The sequence below is a fragment of the Culex pipiens genome, chromosome 1, assembly GCF_016801865.2.
Source record: "Culex pipiens pallens isolate TS chromosome 1, TS_CPP_V2, whole genome shotgun sequence".
Classification (NCBI taxonomy): Eukaryota; Metazoa; Arthropoda; class Insecta; order Diptera; family Culicidae; genus Culex; species Culex pipiens.
This window is the reverse complement of record NC_068937.1, coordinates 118,718,569-118,738,366: the sequence shown is the minus strand read 5'-3', so window position 1 is coordinate 118,738,366 and position 19,798 is coordinate 118,718,569. Positions and strand designations below refer to the sequence as shown.

The 19,798-nt window shown below is 37.2% G+C and overlaps 1 protein-coding gene across 1 annotated transcript; it reads right to left on the bottom strand.

Annotated features, from left to right (window-relative positions):
• Positions 1-16,496: 16,496 nt before the first annotated feature.
• Positions 16,497-19,468, bottom strand: LOC120426231 (uncharacterized). The gene is made up of 2 exons (XM_039590965.2): positions 19,248-19,468; positions 16,497-19,200 (listed from the first exon to the last, which is right to left on the bottom strand). Exons 1-2 carry the CDS (start codon positions 19,450-19,452, stop codon positions 18,794-18,796), a joined length of 612 nt encoding a protein of 203 aa, XP_039446899.1. The 5' UTR covers positions 19,453-19,468; the 3' UTR covers positions 16,497-18,793.
• Between the last annotated feature and the right edge of the window lie 330 nt (positions 19,469-19,798).

Sequence of the window (19,798 nt, the reverse complement as noted above, 5' to 3'; positions counted from 1 at the left end):
TTTGCGATTGATGTTACGTTTTAAGATTTCTAAGTCAAAAAGAAATCTGATAACCCTGTGATCGAATTGTGAATGTTGAAAGTAAAAATCAAATGTACACATAACAAAATTATAGCACGGCATGTTTTCTGGGCAACCTTAAGGAGAAAAAATAGTCATCACTACTTTCAAAAGTGTCTTATAGGAAATTTTCTCAGCTTTCCAATGCTTCTAAGAGCAAAATGTTTCATCGGGAAATTTCTGAGATATCTCTATTTTAAGCTTTTTTCTTTTAAAATCCTTGATCATTTATTGGAAACTTTTAAATAACAGTCCAGGAAACTTGTCAAATGATGTGTTTCATGTGTCTTTAACTCATCAAAATTTGCAGAATAAGACAAGAAACAACTTTGTAGAAGGTTGCAAACCGCTAAACATTTTGAAAATTAAGTTTTATCCGATTTTTTTAATATGTGGGATTTATTCAAATATTTAAATAATAAAACCGTATTGAAATATTATTTTTACAAGAACAAAAAGATTATTACATAATTGTTGTGTACAAATAACACCGGTCTGTTCTGATTCAGCTTGGGATTAGCTGATGCAACCGAAATTTCTACAGGTTTGAGATTGATAGGGTATTACAAGATTTTTATGAATAAATATCATATTTCCTTAATCAAACACTAACCAGTTGCATGGATACAAAACATGTTTAATACTAGAAATTAAACTGCAAATTGCTGTTGCTAGCTTTAGGAGAAATACTTTTCATTAGTATGAAATGATTGTTTTAGTTTTTTTTGTATTAAATGATCAAGGAATCAGCAATATTTTAGAAGTTTATAAGACTCTCATCATCAATCTCATCTTTTAAAAAATATATATATTTCTTGATTTTTGTTCAAATAGTTTGGAAAGAAAGTTTTTGTTTGTTTTTTTTTTGTTCAAATATTATTTAATTTTTGTTCAAGCAAAAAAAAAAATGTTGAAAACGGTGTTTTCAGCATTCTGAATTGGAAGACTCGAGTTTTATTGCTACTTTTAAGTGGGTCTCGTGGCGCAGGGGTAGCGGCTTCGGCTGCCGATCCCGATGATGCTATGAGACGCGGGTTCGATTCCCGCCTTATCCACTGAGCTTCTATCGGATGGTGAAGTAAAACGTCGGTCCCGGTTTCTCCTGTCTCGTCAGAGGCGCTGGAGCAGAAATCCCACGTTAGAGGAAGGCCATGCCCCGGGGGGCGTAGTGCCAATAGTTTCGTTTTTTTCGTAAGTGCATTTTCAACAGAAAACATTTTATAAAATTTTCTCTTTATTTTATACTCATGAAAATATGACTTTTGAAGCTTGCTACAGTAATATGTAGTACATTTTCGATTTCAAATCATATTTGTATTTATGTTCCAGGTCAATGTTTCATTAAGAAAATATCAAATTTATTCATTAAAATTCAATAATACCATTAACTCACAAACCTGCCAAAGTTTCGGTTGAACAAGCTAAATCAGAGTAGACACGTGATATTTGTACACAAAAAATATGTAATTATCAAATAATTCTTGTAAAAATATATTTTTACACTGTTTTATGATTTTAATTTCTGAATAAATCCCATATATTCAAAAACTTAGACAAAACATAGTTTTCAAAATGTTTAGCGGCTCGCAACCTTTTACAAAGTTGTTAGTTACTCATCAAAATGTGCAAACATTTTGATGAGTAAATGACACATGAAACACATCATTTGATAAGTTTTCTGAACTGTTAGTATAAAGTTTCCAATGTATAATAAAGGAATTTTAAACTAAAAACCTAAAATAGATATATCTCAGAAATTTCCCGATGAAACATTTCGCTCTTAGAAGCATTGGAAAGCTGAGAAAATTTCCTATAAGACACATTTGAAAGTAGCGATGATATTTTTTCCTGATAAGGTTGTTCTAGATTAAGTACAATAAAGAAAAAATCTTTTACAAAATATATACTCTATTTACCTGTTGATAGTTTTGGAGAGCAAAAATTTACTGTCATTTCAAAATCAGAGATGTGTAGCTTTAACTACTATTGATAGTTATCATAAATTTTTAAAAATATTTGGAACGGCTCAATTTACACCAAAAATTGCTGTAATTCTAATTAAACATCTATGCTTTTTTTTAGAAAACAACTTTTTTGCATCAATAATATTTTGTTATAAATTATTAATTAAAAATTTCCTACCAATTCCATCTATATATTGATTAAAAAGAATGCAATATTGTGTTTTTGTCTGCACAAGTTTAAAATACGGTTCCCTATTACCTACAATCATCAGGGGTGACATTGGGTCTGGGGGATGAGATTGGGTGATACAATAAAGCTGAAATTTGTATGACCCAATTTCACCCCCAGACCCAATGTCACCCCTGATGACGGTATATAAAATCAACATTTTCACGCACCCCAACTTTAAAGTGTTTGTTTTTGTACCGTCAACTGGAGCAAATCGGGACTAGCTTTTTATTTTAAAACCAATCCGAAACCAATGAATAGTATAAAAAAAACGTTACTTAATCCACCTTTAGGTGGTTGGTGCCTTCCTCTCAAATATAGAGTGATTATAACCCCCCTAAAGTGTCCACATGGTTTATGGATCGCCCCTAACGTGATCGCAGCACCAAAGAAGGTCCTAATAAAAATAAGAAGTTTTTAAGCGTGTTTTAAACCGTTGTACATAAAAATTGACATAGAGCATTAGGACCCTATTGTTGATATTATTGTTCACAACGATAAAGTTTATTGCGCGCTGCACACAAATTTCTCATCACTAATTTTATTTAATGTATGATTATTTTTCTCTTTATAACTGAAAAACCGTCTAACGCTATTTTACTCATTTTATTACGTAACACGCGTAACTCAATAGTCACCCAATAATGGGTAAGAATAGGTATGAATCAAAGAAATGACGTTTTGTTTTACAGTGTAAAAAATGCGATCCACAATGTTCCCTCAGGAACGGGTGGAAAGGGAACACAATCCAAACTGTTTTGTTGTCAGGTGTCATTCAACATAATTATGTTTGTGCGCATGAACGAGGAAAATTTAAGGCTGGCCATTCTAGAAGTCAACGGTGAGCAATACATAGTAAATATTATGAATGATAATTATTATTTTAATGAATTTCAGCTCTACCAATATTCAGCGAACCAGTCAAGAACCACCGATGCTGGTCAATTCACCGGCAGAATATATAAAAAAGTGCCGTGAAGGGCGGATGAGTCCGCCAAGCCACAGGAGCGGATATTTGACATTGCTGAGCCCAGAAGCTGCAGTGAAACGTCAGCGGCGTCTTGTACCCAAACCGGCAACGGCAGCCGGAAAATGGCATCGATCAGCAGAAGCTGCTGCTTAAACTTCAGCCTGTCGCCATCCGGAACGACATCCGTATGGCTGGATTACCTAAAGGCGCTGCAGGAGGTGGCCTGCGAGGAACCGACGACGGCAATGTTGAAAATGACCCAGTTGGTGCACTTTTTGTACGAGAATGATAGGAGAAACCGGAAGAGGACATTTGTAATTGTAGGAATGAATGAATAATAAGATGTTGAGAAAAAAAAATCTTCATTGAAATAAAGTTGAACAATGTAAATTGGAAAAAAAAACTGTTTTACTGTGTGGCTTATTGGCGTATTACTATCGATAGGGTTATCAGATCTTCAATCTAGAAAGGTCTTTCAATTATCCAACTAACGCTTGTTCGGACGAATGATCCGGACATCATTTTCATCGAAATATCAGAGATCTGGCCTCCAAGAAGTGTATACACAACACTAAAGTGCTCATAACTTTTGATAGGGTTATCAGATCACTGACGTTTTAAGCTCATTTGAAAGGCCTTTCAGTTATCTAACTAATGATGGATCACATGTTGGACCCGGACGCTATTTTGATCGTAATATCTGAGATCCGGCCATAAAAGTGCATAAATAACACTTAAGTGCTAATAACTTTTGATAGGGTTATCAGATCTTTGATGTTTTAGGCTCATTTGAAAGGCCTTTCAGTTACCTAACTAATGATGGGTCACATGCCAGATCCGGACACCGTTATCATTGAAATATCTGAGATCCGGTCTCCGAAAAGTGCATAAATAACACTTAAGTGCTAATAACTTTTGATATGGTTATCAGATCTTCAATGTTTTAGGCTCATTTTAAAGGTCTTTCAAATACCTTTCTAAAAATATATAGCATGACCAGTTTTCTTACAAAAACCACCCTTTTTACAATCTTCTGAACTTTAACTAAAATCGTTTTTTTAGCATAACTTTTGAAGTACTTAACTAAACTTAATGATATTCAAAAAAGACTCAGGGGACCTGAAAACGGATCTAACAACACAGATCCGGACAAAATCGGTTAAGCCAGTTCCGAGAAAAGTGAGTGAGAAAAAAAATTCTACGTCCATCCACACGCACAGACATTTGCTCAGAATTTGATTCTGAGTCGATATGTATACGTGAAGGTGGGTCTACGAGGCCTATTTAAGAAGTTCGTTTTTCGAGTGATTTTATAGCCTTTCCTCAGTAAGGTGAGGAAGGCAAAAACTTGGGCAAAACATGTCTAAGGGGGTTTCCCAATTCACCCCTGATAACGGTATGGAGGAGATTTTTTTTCTCCTGTAGAAATCCTGACCAAGCGTAAAATCGTACATTGACACAAAAATATGTTCATGTCTTCGTTGAAACAGTTCATCCCACTGAGTTGCTTATATTGGCAAGTGACCATCACATTTTCAGTAAACCGTAGTGGATTGAGTATTACAAAGCCAATTCAGGGGTATTTCTAAAATTTTGCTCTTACTGATTTTCAAAAACATATTGCTCCACATTTGATTCCAGTTGAAACTTTTCATCGTAATTTTCAGTACCCAGGTTCCGTAATTTTCTTCAACATTTCAAGGCCTATTTTTAAAGTCTCAAGGTCTACCCACCGCAGCGTCACCACAAAGTGTGTCAGAAATTTCAGGAATGTTCGCTCACACATGCAATGTGCAATGCGTATCCTGCAGAGACGCACACACATACACACGCTCACATGTGTTGTCCTTGGTAGCTTCCGTAGAGAAGCACACACACACAGCACTGATTTTGTTAGCTGGATGTTGTGGACGATGTCCTGGTGACCAATATCGGTGGCAGGCGCTCCCAAAGACCCCAACCAGGTCAAAGCCCGGCTGTGGTTGCCAGAGACACCATTCGGGATAATCTATGACAAATTTTGAAAGGGGAAATTGGGGTTATTTTAAAGGGAATTTTTTTTGTCAAAGTTATAGAAAAAAGCATTTAGATTTTATACATTCAAACATATTTTCAAAACAGAAATCTGACTTTTGAAATTGACATTTCTCCTTAATATTAATTCCGAAAACACGCCGGGATTTTGCATCTGGTGCAGATGCATCCACTCCGACCAGTCTCTGCCAGAGTGTTAAAGATTGCTTCGCGCCAAAAATGAGCTCATTTTTTGAGCGGTTGCCAAAACACCGTGTTTTTAGTAGCCCAAGGAGGATCGATTCATAAATCTTTTGCCGTTCAGTCGCTGTTTTTTAGGGTGTGAACTACCCATTATTGGCACTCTGATGGCGTCAAAATTGAAAATTTCTGTTACTTTTAATTCAACTGATGATTTTTTTTTCACAAATTTTTGACTGATATCAGATGCACTTTATTTGAAATAAATAATTGATTTTTATTCCGACATTTTCAGTAAAATCTTTTTAGTCTGATGAAATAAAATTAAGCTTTCGCGTGATAAAAAGAGCTCAAAGTTTTATACGCCTGAAATTCACCCCTGCAAACAGTGATAAAACTCAAGCACATCTGGTACCTCTAGAGGCACGTGAAGCTTATGATGAACATCTGCAGTGTCTATTTGGCCAATATAACCGTCGTAGATAAACACCTATCAGTGACAGGACTCATCTGGCGACCAGGCTGGGGCTCAGCCACGAATCAAAATCCATAGTCTTGTTTGGCTTGGTTAAATTCAATTTAACACTCAATTTCACCCCGACTAATGGTATCTAAATCAGTTTATTTTTGAGGTGAATGTCACTGGAAAGTTTTATTTCGAGCTTGATGATAGAGTGTAGATTCGACATGGAGACACACTTTATTTTTGTTCTTATCAAATTTGCTTATCTATCTTACTGTGTAGCCAAAATGCATCAAAGAGTTGATGCGCCATGATGAGTGCACAAAACTCTTAAATAGTCTTGATTGAAAAAGAGGTTTCAAAATTACACAAAATGTTACACAAAGCTTAACTTCAAAAAATGTTTTTTCAAATAAAACCAAAATATATTTCATCAACCAGATCGTGTAAAATTTTGCGACACTTGACTGATAACGTTGCGCTGGTGCCAGGCAAATTTTGCTCGTTGCAGCAACAGCAACAGATAGTGTGATGAGCGATAAGGCATAATGCGAGACTGTTGGGTGATATTTTTATGGCAATTTTACCTGCATTACTGATCTAATATTTGCGCGCGAAACAAGCGAAATCTAGACTGATGTCATGCTGCAGGGGGACATAAAGGTAAATTTTATCAACGGTTCTTTCGGGAGCATCAGCTGTGCCAAAGATGGGTGGCGATAGCAATTACAATGTTGCTGAATGAAATTTGACTGCAATATAGTTTGGAACTTTTTTTTGTGTTCACTCAATCAAGAATTTTAATGAGACATCGGTTGAAGAAAAAAAATAAACAAATAAGGGGGTGGGGTGGTAGGGTGAATTTTTATTTCAAATTTTTCAAATTCGGTTTTATTGGTGAATAATCAGATACAATAAGTTCTTTTGAGGTACAAAACAGAGTTTTGGAGTTCCTTTCAGCTGTGTGTTACATCATAATCCATTTTGGAACAGTTATTGCTTGTAAATAAAGGTGTTGCCAAGAGTAAGAAAAATTAAGAAAAAAAAACTTACTAAACTTGCTAGGAAAAGGGGATAGAAATAGAGAAAGCTTAAAACTAGATCACAATTTTTTATCCTTTATAGATGTGCTTAATCATTAATTCCCCGAGGGCTAGAAATTGCTCCGCCTTGTTACGGCAGGTCCGAAACCGCGTCATCATCTCCCCCGCGAGAGCAAAGAACTCCGGCAGGGTAAAGAGATCTTCCCCGGTCACTTCTTGCTGGGCCGCATTGCCGCTGCCGGCAGCGACCACGCTGGCAAACGATCGCCCCCAGCCAGGAGGGAACGCTGAGTTGTCCGCTGGAACCGTTCGCTGGCCAGCTGCAGGAACGGCTGCACTCGTACTTCGCTGAGGAGGGTGGGACGCTGCTGCTTTCTTCTTCCTCTTTTCCTGCTCCTCGAGGTAGGACTTGCGCGCGACGCATCCGCGGTAATTACCGGTATGGTTACCGCCGCAGTTCGCGCACTTTACGCGCGGCTTGGTTTGTTCTGCGTTTTCCCCCAAGTCCGCCTTTCGTGGCAGTGCGCACACCTCCGAGAGGTGTGACTCACCGCACTTCACGCAGCGGGGCTGGAGGTTGCAGTTCCGCGAGCCGTGGCCGAATTTCTGGCATCGGTGACATTGCGCTGCGTTCGTCGGATTTTTTGAGTAAAACCGCCAGTTTACCCAAAAACCGTCCAACGCCTTAGTCCGCCGCAGGTCTTGAAGTTTGACGGTGCCGCGATCGAAGTACAACAGGTACAGTGTGTGTGTACCTGTAACGGTTGTCTTCCGCGAGAGGACTTTTATGTCTCGCGGCGTTATTCCGACACCCGGGAGGTGCTCCTTGAGGACGGAGATCGGGCGGTCTTGATACCCCTGCAAGACGACCTTAACAGCTGTCTTCTGCACGGGGTCGAATGTGTAGAACTTGAAGCTTTTACGCTTCAATTTCTCCACAACCAGGTCGAAGTTCTTTTGGTCAAACGTGAACACTTGCACTGACGATTTACCTATTTTGAGGCAGTACACGAGGCCTTCCAGCTGCTCGTCAACATCGTCCGCCAACGTGTCCAAAACGAAAATTGGTGGTGGTCGTCGTTCCTTTGGAGTAATTACTTTTTTTGGCGAAATCACTTTCTTCCGTGCACGACCATGGTCGTCGTCGTCGTCGTCGGTAGTGCTACCGTCGGTGTTGTTGTAGCTGCTTTCCTCGTCACTCAGTCTCGCGAACTTGTTACTAGTGGGAATGTTGGCGGATGTTGAAGCGCCATCGGTCGACAGATTGCCGGAAGTAGCTGAACGGAGCCTTATAGGGCTGCGGCCCTGGACACGGTAATTAGGGTGTAATAACTTGGGGTCAAATCCTTTGGCGCACACACTCCCCGGCGCGATGGCGGACGACGCGGCGTTGGTTTGTTTACCTTTTTGCACACGGCCGGTAGACGAACTTCGCGGGTTTTTCGAGGCCGCACTCGAACTGCCACGGCCACGGCCGGCCCTTGGCATGCTGTTGGAGCAAACTCGCGGCTAATCACGGTAAATTACGGCGAAAAATTTCGAAAAAACCATGGAGCACTGAGCACTTGACTGCTGCTTGCACTCGTGCGTACACGGAGGTCTGAATTTTTATTTGATTTTCAATTTTGTATAAAAAAAATAACATAGAAATTCGCAAAAAAAAAATGAAGTTTAGGAGAGATTATTGTTGTATTTCAACTTCTCTCAATTTCTTAGGTGACAAAATTTCAGCAGCGGTAGATCTCTGTAGATATTTTTGAGCTACTTTAATTTTTATTTATTGTAAAGAAAATATAATTCATCAATGTTCCCCTCGTCATATTTCGATCTGCCTAGTTAGCGAGTTAGTATTCAGTAACTGGACAACGTTTTTAGCCCAGTTACCGAACATGTACTGTATCACAAAATTTCCCATACATTTGCTGCAAATATATTAAAGATTGGAGCAACGGCTTCTGAGAATGAGCATCTGAAATGATGTTAGGCAAATAGGTATTTTTTCCTTTTTAAATGTAAGGGTAGGTTTGAAAATATTGTTAATAAAACTATTCGAAATATCGCAGAAATTTACGATAGTTTACATTTTTTGACACAGAATATCGGACGCATAGTTGTTGAGTTGCTAAAAAAAATGAAAACCTGTTTGCCTTCTTTCACAGGCTGTATTTGATTGCAAATTTGATTAGACATCTTAAAAATAAAATAAAAATCGAATTACCACAGCATCGGAACATCGCGAGTGTAACGATTTGTTCTGAGAAGTCCTAAGTAATAGCTACAAAACTGCCGAAGACACCAAATCGATAGAAAAAATCCCTATCCATGTTACAGATTTTCGAAAATTTACATTTTTTTTTGTTTGAAGCTGCTAAAATTGACTGAATTGGGTCCTAAAATGAAGCTTAGATTGCTGATATTATTGTTTACAGCGATAAAGCTTATTGACAGAAAAGTTCCTACTTGACAGCTCGTTCTAAGGGGACCATAGTTGATCCATCGAAAAAATGTTGTCTTGTCACAAACATTTTTTGCATTAAAATGAAAAAAAGTGATCAGAAATGGGTTTCAATCGTGTTTTTTACCGTTGTACATAAAAATTTACATAGGGCTTTAGTACCCAATTATTGTATGGACGAACTTATGAAATGAAATCTTACATTTTCTTCCCGGGTATATGGTGATAACAAAATAAAATGTTATCATAACAAAATTTGTTATTGGTCTGATATTGGTTGAAAACCAAAACAACTTGGGAATAACATTTTTTGTTATGGAAGAATACTGCCAACTGTTATTGAAATGATCGGATTAGTTGTTTAAATAACAAAAAATAATAACAAAGATATGTTCGAAGAATAACTGAAAATGTTATTAGTCTGAATCGATGCGGAGTGCCAGTAAAAAAAAAATATACTAAACAACATCTTTGAATTGGAAAAAATAAGATAAATTTGTTAAATTAATGAACTCTTCTCGATAGATTGACAGATTTTGCATCAGCAATTCAAATCCTTCTGATAACAGTTACAGCTATCCACGTGTTTGGATACCGCCACAATACGCACGTGTTTGCTCTCTTCTCTACAGAAAGCTCTGTACAAAATTCAAATTCCCGAACTTATTCGGTGAACGTGCCCCCCTTTCTGTTCGGCAATCCTGCGACACGAATCTCGCCAGTAACTCAGCACCATCCTCGGCTTTTGACCACTCGTTTTCCTTCACTGATAAGCTCGACACATCGTCACCCCGGTTGAGTTCCCCCGACGGGAATCTAACGCAAACTTCACTCACAGGACACTCACCTGGAAAGCCGCGCGCGAGCTACTTGCACCCACACACACAGCTGTTGCACCCACCACCCGCATCACAGCCACCCACCCCCACATTCAACCCACCAAGAACGTTACTGCCCTACATATAAAAGCGTTCCACCGTTGGACGAGCTTCTGCATTTGGTCGTACCGTGTCGTGGCTGCGAGTTGTTGCGAAAGAGTTCGTTGGCGTTTCCTTAAGAGGTCCTTCTCCAAAGAAAGTTTTCCCTGTGTGCTTAAGGTGCAAGTGCAACAGTTTCAGTGGTTGGTACGTGCGTGCAGCGAGCCAGAACCATAGTTGTGTGTGTGGATTAAGGATCCAGCCAAAAGCAGCTTGATCAGGTGAGAGGAAGCGGTTACTTAACGAAAGTTTTTCTCTAGAATAGTTAGTTACGCTGGAATGCGGCGTGGAACGTGATTGATTGGAGTTATTTTGTGAGAAGTGCGATAAGCCGGTGCAACGAAATAGTGACTTTTTAAAGTGGTTTGTGATAGCTGAGAAATGGTTTGCATAACTTGGTGCGACGATTTTCTCCTTGGATAAAGTTAAATTGAAGTGACGGTTATTACCCTCTTTAAAAAAAATGCTTTTAAGTCGAGATACAAAAATGATACAAAATTCCAAAAAAGTAACATTTAAAGAACAGAACACTGAATTTCTATTAATGGGCAATAATTTGAAAACATCAAAATTTCCTTGTTTGAAACTTTGTCATCATCACGTTTTAATGTCATTATTTTTATTCAAAAATGTATATATATTCAATTATTGCCAGATCATTGAATATAATCCTTGACTACAATATCCTTCAATTAAATAGTAACTTATTATGGCTTTGATGTAATGTATAAATTCCATTTAAATCCCAATGGCACAGTGCTGGTTCAGGACATGTTTTTCAACTCAAATTACATCATCTATCATTGAAAATTTCTTTTTATTTTCCAAATTTTATTCTAGTTACCATATCTTAAGACAGCAATGTCATCTGGGGGAATCGGGATACTTGAGGTTAATCGGTACATCAGTTTTTGCCTAAATTTGTCCAGGTTGACTTCACTGCCCCTGACCGCATACATGTTCCATATGCATTTTCATCGTTTTTGAGTTATTGATACAGTTCGGTTCAAAATCGTGTGCTCTTCCAGAAATGCCTCAAACATTCAGTACTTTGTTCTAGAAATTAGGAGGGAATCCAGTGTTTTGCCAAAGCTTAACACGTAGCCTTAGTGTGGAACAAACTTGCATTGCGTTTTTCTGAGCTTGCTGTTTTTCATATGGGCAGTTCGCCACCTGATAGACATACATTTTATGTTTTTTTAATTTTCTGCAGAACTTATTACTTGTGTTCAGATTTATGATTTTTTCAGTAATTTACAATGAAATTCACAACATCCGGTTAAGAATACATCTAGATTACTTTTTCAAAAATTCATATCAACATAGGAAACCACTACTTGCCAAAAAGCACTCTAGAAATTACATTGTATTGCTCCTAACATCAGCAAAAATTTCCAGTTATTCGTTGTCCAAATCATTTCACATTTTTTAATCTATCGGAATCATCCAAAATCTTTACTATCCTTTAAATTATTTATATTTTAAAATCTTGTTCATTTGATAGTATACTATTTTCAATATATTTTACACTTTGATATTTAGTCAACTGATATACAATTCAAACGCTTAGTTTTACATTTTTGTTCGAACACTTTCAAGCTGATATTTTTTCTTTTTGGTAAATAATGTCTATCTGAACCTTTTTGATCTAGGAGGTAAGAAAACACATTAAAATCATAATGCAATTATTAAAAATATTAAGTGAAATTCGTCTACTGTAAAAAGTTAGAACGTGTCACAAGATAGCGCACAAGTGACAAATTGCTGAATGAGTCGAAAATAATATTAAACTTGAACCTAATCCAATATAATTGAAATCTATTTGTTGAAAACCTGACTGTTCGTTTTTGTGCAAAAATAAACCTGCGAAATCAACTTTTTTCTCAAATCGTATGTGGATACATCGTCAGCTGTGTGCTATCTTGTGAAATAGACCATTTTGGTCGAAAATGAGTTAATGATGACGTTTTGCTATACTTAACAAACATTACAAGATGCTTTAACCCGATTTTGGAAACTCGCTTCCGTTTCCCGGATATCACAATACACACTTGTGACAAAGACCAATTTATCATCAAAATGATCGTGCACACTTGTGACACGTCATATATGTTGTTGGAAAATGTGGAAATTTTTTCTTGTTTTTCACAAATTTATGTTGATACACATTTTCTGAAGGCAATGCAATCTTTTGTTTTTGAAAATATACTGATTAAGTCGGTTAAACTATTGATTTAAGTCTATTTTAGTTTGTATGGAACTTCTGTGCACACTTGTGACACGTAGTACAATTTTACTTTCGAAACACACTTGTGACACGTGCTTTTCAGATTTTTGATTACATAATATACTGTATCTTTTAACTGGTGTAACCAAATTAGTTGAAACTTGGAGCGTTTGTTAAGCGATAGTATAAGAACCAATTGCTTCAAAAAGTTTGGCTCTATCATCCATAGTTTTGAAAATATTTATCATCAAACTTTAAAAATCGATTTTCTCGAAATGTACTAAATGGTCATTGTTACAAGATAGCACACAGCTGACGATATGTTAACGTATTGCCCAACATTTTATTATTTTGAAAATTTAGTGTTTTTCTCTGCATTTTTTTTGCTCTTGTTTTCTCTTTTATTTGTGTTTAGTAGTTCATAGTTTTATTTCTGTGTTACAGTAAAGTGATTTTATTATTTATCAGAGTAATGAATTAAAATAATCCGATTGTGAAAAAACTAAGGCGCAGCAAAATAGAATACTTCTAACTAATATAGTAAGCATTTGCCCTACGTAGAAAATAGTTTTAGTTTTTTTGAATTATTTTTCTAAATAAATAAAAATTCTTTTTAGGTGGAAAAACCTCATAATCATATACCACCATTACCGGCAGCTGTCAGCTCCAGTTTGTTTTCAAAACTGTTCGTTATCTACACACAAGGAAGAAAAAAACCCGAAAAAAACCTTGAGCGGTAATTTGCAATTGATTTATTCCATAAATGAGGGAGGGGGGGCTGGCATAAGTTGTTTATATTCAAAAACATTACCAAACGAACGAGGGAACTACCGAAAAAAAATATCGCTCAAACACACAGATTGTGTGCCTTATTGGCAAAGTTTCAGACTCGTTGGCTGCAAGCTCGGCTAATAAAATTTGTTGCATAAGTAGGTTTAGCCTCGAGGAAACCCGGCCAGGAAAACCTCCGGTCGCTGGGCTTTCATCTGGCAACACTGGTGGGGTTCAACAAGAAGGGGGACCAATAATCGAGAAATTGCTTCTTAATGGGTATTATGAGGTTTGGACACGGAGGGATCAAATGTCGATTTTCTCAAATATAATGCTTATTTTTTATTGAAATAACAAATTTGGAAATTATTACTTAAGGAAGAACGTATTCTGTTATTCAGTTTTTGATGGTTTTTGCCCGAAAGCGTTTACGGCCCTTGCATTGGCTTTTTACAGGAAGCCCGAATTAGAAGTAAAGCCCATGTAGGTACTGAAAATCGGTTAACTGCGGCCTTCGTAAAATTATTGCTTTATGGATGGCCCTGATTGGAGACATTCGAGGAGAGGCTCTTTTCGAAGGCTTTGGAAGACAAATCAGGGCGACATAGAACGACAATTTTATGAACTTTCGTAAAAGTTTTATGGTCGATATTTACTGCCGAATCAGAAAGGGAAAAAGGACGGAAGGTTTTCCTATCGGTGTGCTCAAGTTGGTAAACTGAGGGAATGCATTAGGAAAGTTTTGTAAGTTAAACAGAAATTGGATTACTTTAGAACAATGTTTCAATTAGGTTAATCTTCTTTTTACAAAGTTTTTCCAATATTACTTAACTCAGAACAAAAACAAAAAGAAATGGGCAAATCCCCTCTCTGCAAAACTTGAAGTTTCACTGGAATTAAACTGGCTTACAAATTCCCCCCTAAAGGTAGGCTCTTCACAATTCTGGTGAAATTCATAACAATCAAAAGACCATTCTCACAAATCCGTTAATCACGAACCATTTCTGCTGCGTTAATTCATTGTTTGAATTGCTCAACTTTTATGCAAACGAAGAACCATAAATCTTGGTTCTTTCTCCTCAAACAAACTTTTACCAAAGATGACTCTAAGAAGACACCGGAACTGCCCTCCGGAACCGGCAAACATTAGCATTGTTTTACGAGGCACTATTCAAACGTTTTGAAAGCGAATTGTGCCATGATTGACAACCCTGAACGTTGGGGCGTGCGCCTCATTTCCCAAAAATAATATTGCCATCATTAAGCCGGAGGAAACGGTTGTTCCCGGGAGACGATCCTCGCAAAGAATCCATTTGCCGGAAATCCTCCCGGGGCGGTTCCAAATCCGCACTCGCTAAAGCGTTTTCCAGGAGAGACGAGCATGAGGAAGATATAATTAACAGTCGTTGCCAGATCCATTCGGGGGGTTCATGCGGATCTCGTGTGTTCGGAAATTCCCCAAAGTCCCAAAGGCCAAATGTGGCCACGAGTCGGTGCGACCTGGTGAGACCAATTTTCACCGGATTTGACTCGCTTTTCGAAAAATTTTGTGCTTGTTTTTGGATTTCTAGGGTAAAGGTTTTCATTTTGGATTGAATAAAAAGTTTTTTTTAAGGTATTACTATGGTTTTTTTTAGTCATTTTAAGCCAACTGAGTACACTTTTGAACTCAACCAATATCGATTTGAACCAAACTTGGAGGGTAAGTAGTACACAGAATTCTCAAGTTTGGTTCTGATTATCCTTAAATTTTCGGCACCGCCTTTTTTTTGACGATTTTCAACAAAAATGGTTCTACTCATTTAAGAAATTGTTTTTTTTTTAAATCTTCAAAACATGCGTTTTAAGAATGGTAGCATGGTCCAATCGGCCCAGAACTTGTGATTTCCCTTCACTATAGATTGATGAACTTCTTTTCCAAGTTTGGTCCAAGTTGGAGAAGGTCGAGTCTGAAAGTGTGTTCTTAGCTATTCAAAAAAAAATCCAAAACCGGGTTTCCCGAATCCCTAATTATTTCTTATTTATCGCTTTTTTTCCGGATTTCAAATAATAAATGTGTTTTTTTTTAATTCATTATTTTTTTGTAGAAATGGTGCTACAATTGACAACAATCTAATTAATAGTAACTTGACATAATATAATAGTTTTTCTACAAATCTGCAATTTCTCTGGAATTGACTTTTGTTTTCTAAATACCATGTAAATAAATTAATGTGTTAACTCTTGTTTCTAACAGATCCTAAATCTATGTGTGTTAAGTACTTGAATAATTCTCCAACAATATTGGGAATGGATTTGTTTTTTTTTTTTATTTGGTTCAAAGTTTGTGGGGTAAACATTCGAAAAAAATAGGTTCACGAAAAAATGATTGCCGATTTTTAAATAACTTTTTTTTTCGCAAAAATTCAATTTTCAACAAATTGCATTTTGAAAATTTTGATGATTGGGTAAAAAAATCGCAACTTTTGAGCCGAGTTTAGATTTTTTTTTTTGTATTTTGGAAGAAATATAAATTTTAGAAATTTAAATCAAATTTGCAAGCGAAAAGTAATTTAATGGGTTTTTGATAAAGTACATCGTTTTTAAGATATAGCCATATAAAGTTTAATTTTAACTGGATTTTTTTTAATTCCCGATTTTTTTTTTTCAAACATTGAATCTCTGGTATAGCGAATTATGGAAACAAGATACAAGAAAATTACAGTTTTTTAGTCTCATCCAAACATTCCCACATTTTCAAATGACAATATAACAGCAACTAAAGGTTTAGTTTTCAAAATTGAAAAAAGAAACATTGTGAAATTTATGATCTTTAAGATTTTTTTTTAAATTTTTAATTTAAATTTTGGAAAAAAAAACCATTTACCCATTTTTTCTGAATAGTCCTCATCATTACCTTCATTCATGATTCATTTTTTTTTTCAAACATTATGTAATGATTTAAAAAAATGCAAATTCTTTTCTCACATCACGTTTCTTTACCCTACTCCAACCAGTTCAAGCACTCGGTACTCAGAACCTTTCACAACTCGTCCACCAGAAAGTGCAGCCTGGCAATATAAAAAAGCTCGTTTAATGATCGTTATTTCAAGTAAACTTCTGCTGATGCTGCTATTACTGCTGCCACCGCCACTACATCTGGTAGTGCAGTAACCAGATAAGTCCGTCTGCTGAATTATAAGACCCGAATTGTTTGTACCGCTCTTTTATTCGCCGCGCAGATTTGCTCCGTCCAAAGATAAGAAAACCCCGACATTTTTTTCGGGCTTTGGTTTGCCGCAGAAGAATCGGCCCAGAATAAGAGCATCGTTTCGTTTTCTTTTATGGAGTTCTCCCCCTCAAAGTAAATCCCAATTATATGGGGTGCGCAGGGCTTAAGTGGGTTTTACGGTGCTTGCTAAGGGCACAGTTTTCCCCGGACCAGGTCTAATTAGATTCGAAGAGAAATGTTATTATTTTACAGTTTGGGTTTGCTTCGAACAGGAAAGTCTCCTCCCTTGGGGTGGGCGACTGATTAAATCAGATAGAAGAGTTGAGCTGGGGGTTGGTAATCCAACCAGCTTGGATTAGGAGTTTTCTGCTCGAGGAATTTGTTTTCTTTTAACCACAACCTATTGAAATTTAAGATTGCAAGGGATTTAAATATTTTCACAGCTGAAAATGATTTTTTTGTTTGCTCAGGGTATTGTTACATGACAATTCTGAAATGAAATGTGTGACGTTTATTCAAGAACCAAAAATATATTTAAAAAAAAGTCCAGACAACATAAGACGAAGCATTCAACTGGCACCATGTCCATCCAACAGTTTATAAAGATGTCTGGCAACAGCCTGTGGATTAGCTTAGTTGTTCCAACTCTTGTAGCAGCACTTTCTAAAACCTCCAGCTGGCTCCAGCGGCAAGTATTGAAGTAATCTAAGAAAGAAAAAATAACCACAACAACCCAAAAACTCTGTTTTACATTAATTTTAAAGCCTAATCATGCAACCAGTACACAGTCAAAAAATCATGGTAATATCTACACATACATCTTTTATGTCAGAAAAAATATGTAATTGTGCGTCTGTAATGTGTAATTTTACCACTTTTCTGATGTTATGTTACTTTAACAGTCTAAATTGAGGTAATTTTTAACCTTCCAAAATATCATTTTCCAAATTTACATATTTTTTTCTGTGTATGTTTTACATTTATACATGTAGTTCTTCACTCTAAGGGGACAGTCCATAAATGACTCTGAATGTTGTCTCTAGACATTGTTTTTTTTGTCTTGAATTAAATCATTATGTTTAAATAAGGTTACAGTATGAACTTCATAACCCATAGTTTAGCGATTCATAAATGACCCCTTACGATGTCCAACAACTCCTGGTGTCTGCACCTTGTTCCAGAAGAGTGAGGGAAGACCTCTTGGGCGGCTGGAACTTACAGCAAGAGTCATGGTTGACCGCCGCCGAGCCTGACTCCTGCCGGGTGTGATTATAATAATGTTTATGTTAATGCTGGAAGTAGTTGGGGGTTTCTTGCCTGATTTTCTTCGAAGGACTTGGGTATGAATAGCAATTTAAAGATGCATGAAAATACACCAAAATAATAGTTTGGAAAAGGTGCAAGAATTTTTCAAAAAAATCTAATTAATTGTGAGTCAAAAATCAATGTTTATTATGCTGAAGGCAAGGAATTGCAAAACATACGGTTTAACACGCTTGTATAGAGTACTTTTTTCCATATGCATACTAAACTAATCTAATTAAGGTTATGATGATCATGTCAGTAAAATCTTATTATCAACAAGTGCCATTGATGTCTGTACATGTGACCCCTCACTTCCTTATTCCAAGCTCCAACCCCTCGCCAAATATGTTATGCAAATTCAAACACAACAAACCATGTTCGTGCAGGATTCTTTTTTTTCCTCTCAGTATAAAAATGCCATAATCAAGCTCGCCTTTCCGTGTGCCTCGAGCAGTTTTTTTTGTTGTCCTGTAACGACGGCGAGTCTCGCGAAATGAAAGTTAGGTTAGGTTGAGTTGATGAGGAAGTACACACTTACACAAACCCACACCTACATCCATTCATGTTCACACAAATCCACCCCCAACTGGGCGATAAAAGTGCTTCTGCTGGTTACTGACTCGTCTACAGCTACTTTACATACAAACCCACGTTTACAAACTCACACTCTGATTCTGATCTAATGATTATTGTTATGGCCAATGACCACCCCCTTCCCCTCCTAAACCCCTGCACACAGTTGCTTTTCGAGCTTTTACGTCAAATTGGTAGGAAAAAAAAGTACAGAAAAGGTGATTTTCCTGGTGACTCTGGAATGCACCGACCCGAAATGGCTAGTTTGGATTTCCGGAATGAGAACTTCATTAACGGGGGATTTGGGAACTTTGTAAATTGGCCAATTTCTTCAAAACATCAACTTTAATAGTAACACAAAACAAGTTACTACAAAATAAAACGATTCACTGCTTCTACTACCACCACTTGCGCCGCATCCAAACTGGCATGACTCACACGTCATCACTTGGGAGAATCCGTCGTCCCAGCCGCGGCAGTAGTCGACACCCCCGTATCCACAGCCAGCAACGAAGAACTGCAACGTACCATTACTCACGGTAGCTGTTTGAAAGGCAATCTTCATGCACTGGAACCAGTGACGATCCGGCGTGTCCTTCGGTACCGATGGATTGACCCCAGCTATTAAACTGTGATACTTGTTGTCCCAACTCGAGCCACAAGGCAGAACTGTGGGGTTGCAGTGGTCCCAGCTGGTGCTGCTGGTGCACATGGGACAGAAGAGGACGTTTTCTGGAACTGATTTGGATGAGAATGATTTTTTTAAATCCTTTTTCGATACTTACTGAATGTATTCGTAGCTACGCTGTACGGAGTTGGTTGATTCCAGGAGTTCCAATGGTTAATCACTGGAACCGGAATAATAGGTGATCGATTTGGAGATTGGATCCCTGGACTTGGCACTGGCAATGATTTCTGGACCGTCGTGACAGGAACCCTTGCCAAACAGGCATAATATCCACCGAAAAATACCAATATACTTAAAATCATATCTGCAAGTCCCACTCTGGTAGATGTCAGCAGTAAACTGGACGAAAAAAGTGCATTCACTAGCGTGAATCTTAGGCATTTAAACACATTGGAATTAAGGAACCCCCATTGGAAGCAGTCTGATGATTCAACCAACAATGTTGACTGATCGGACTGATCATGAATCTTTGCAAGTGTTTCATGCAATACAGAAAATAAAGAATTTGAACAAATCATGTTTAGGCGTAAAAAGGCTTAAATTCTGTCTTTTCTAATAAGTCACAGACAAACAAACATACATCTTAGAACAAAAAGGCTAAACAAATCCAAACCAAAAGATATTTAATCTTGAATTCTAATCAATCAA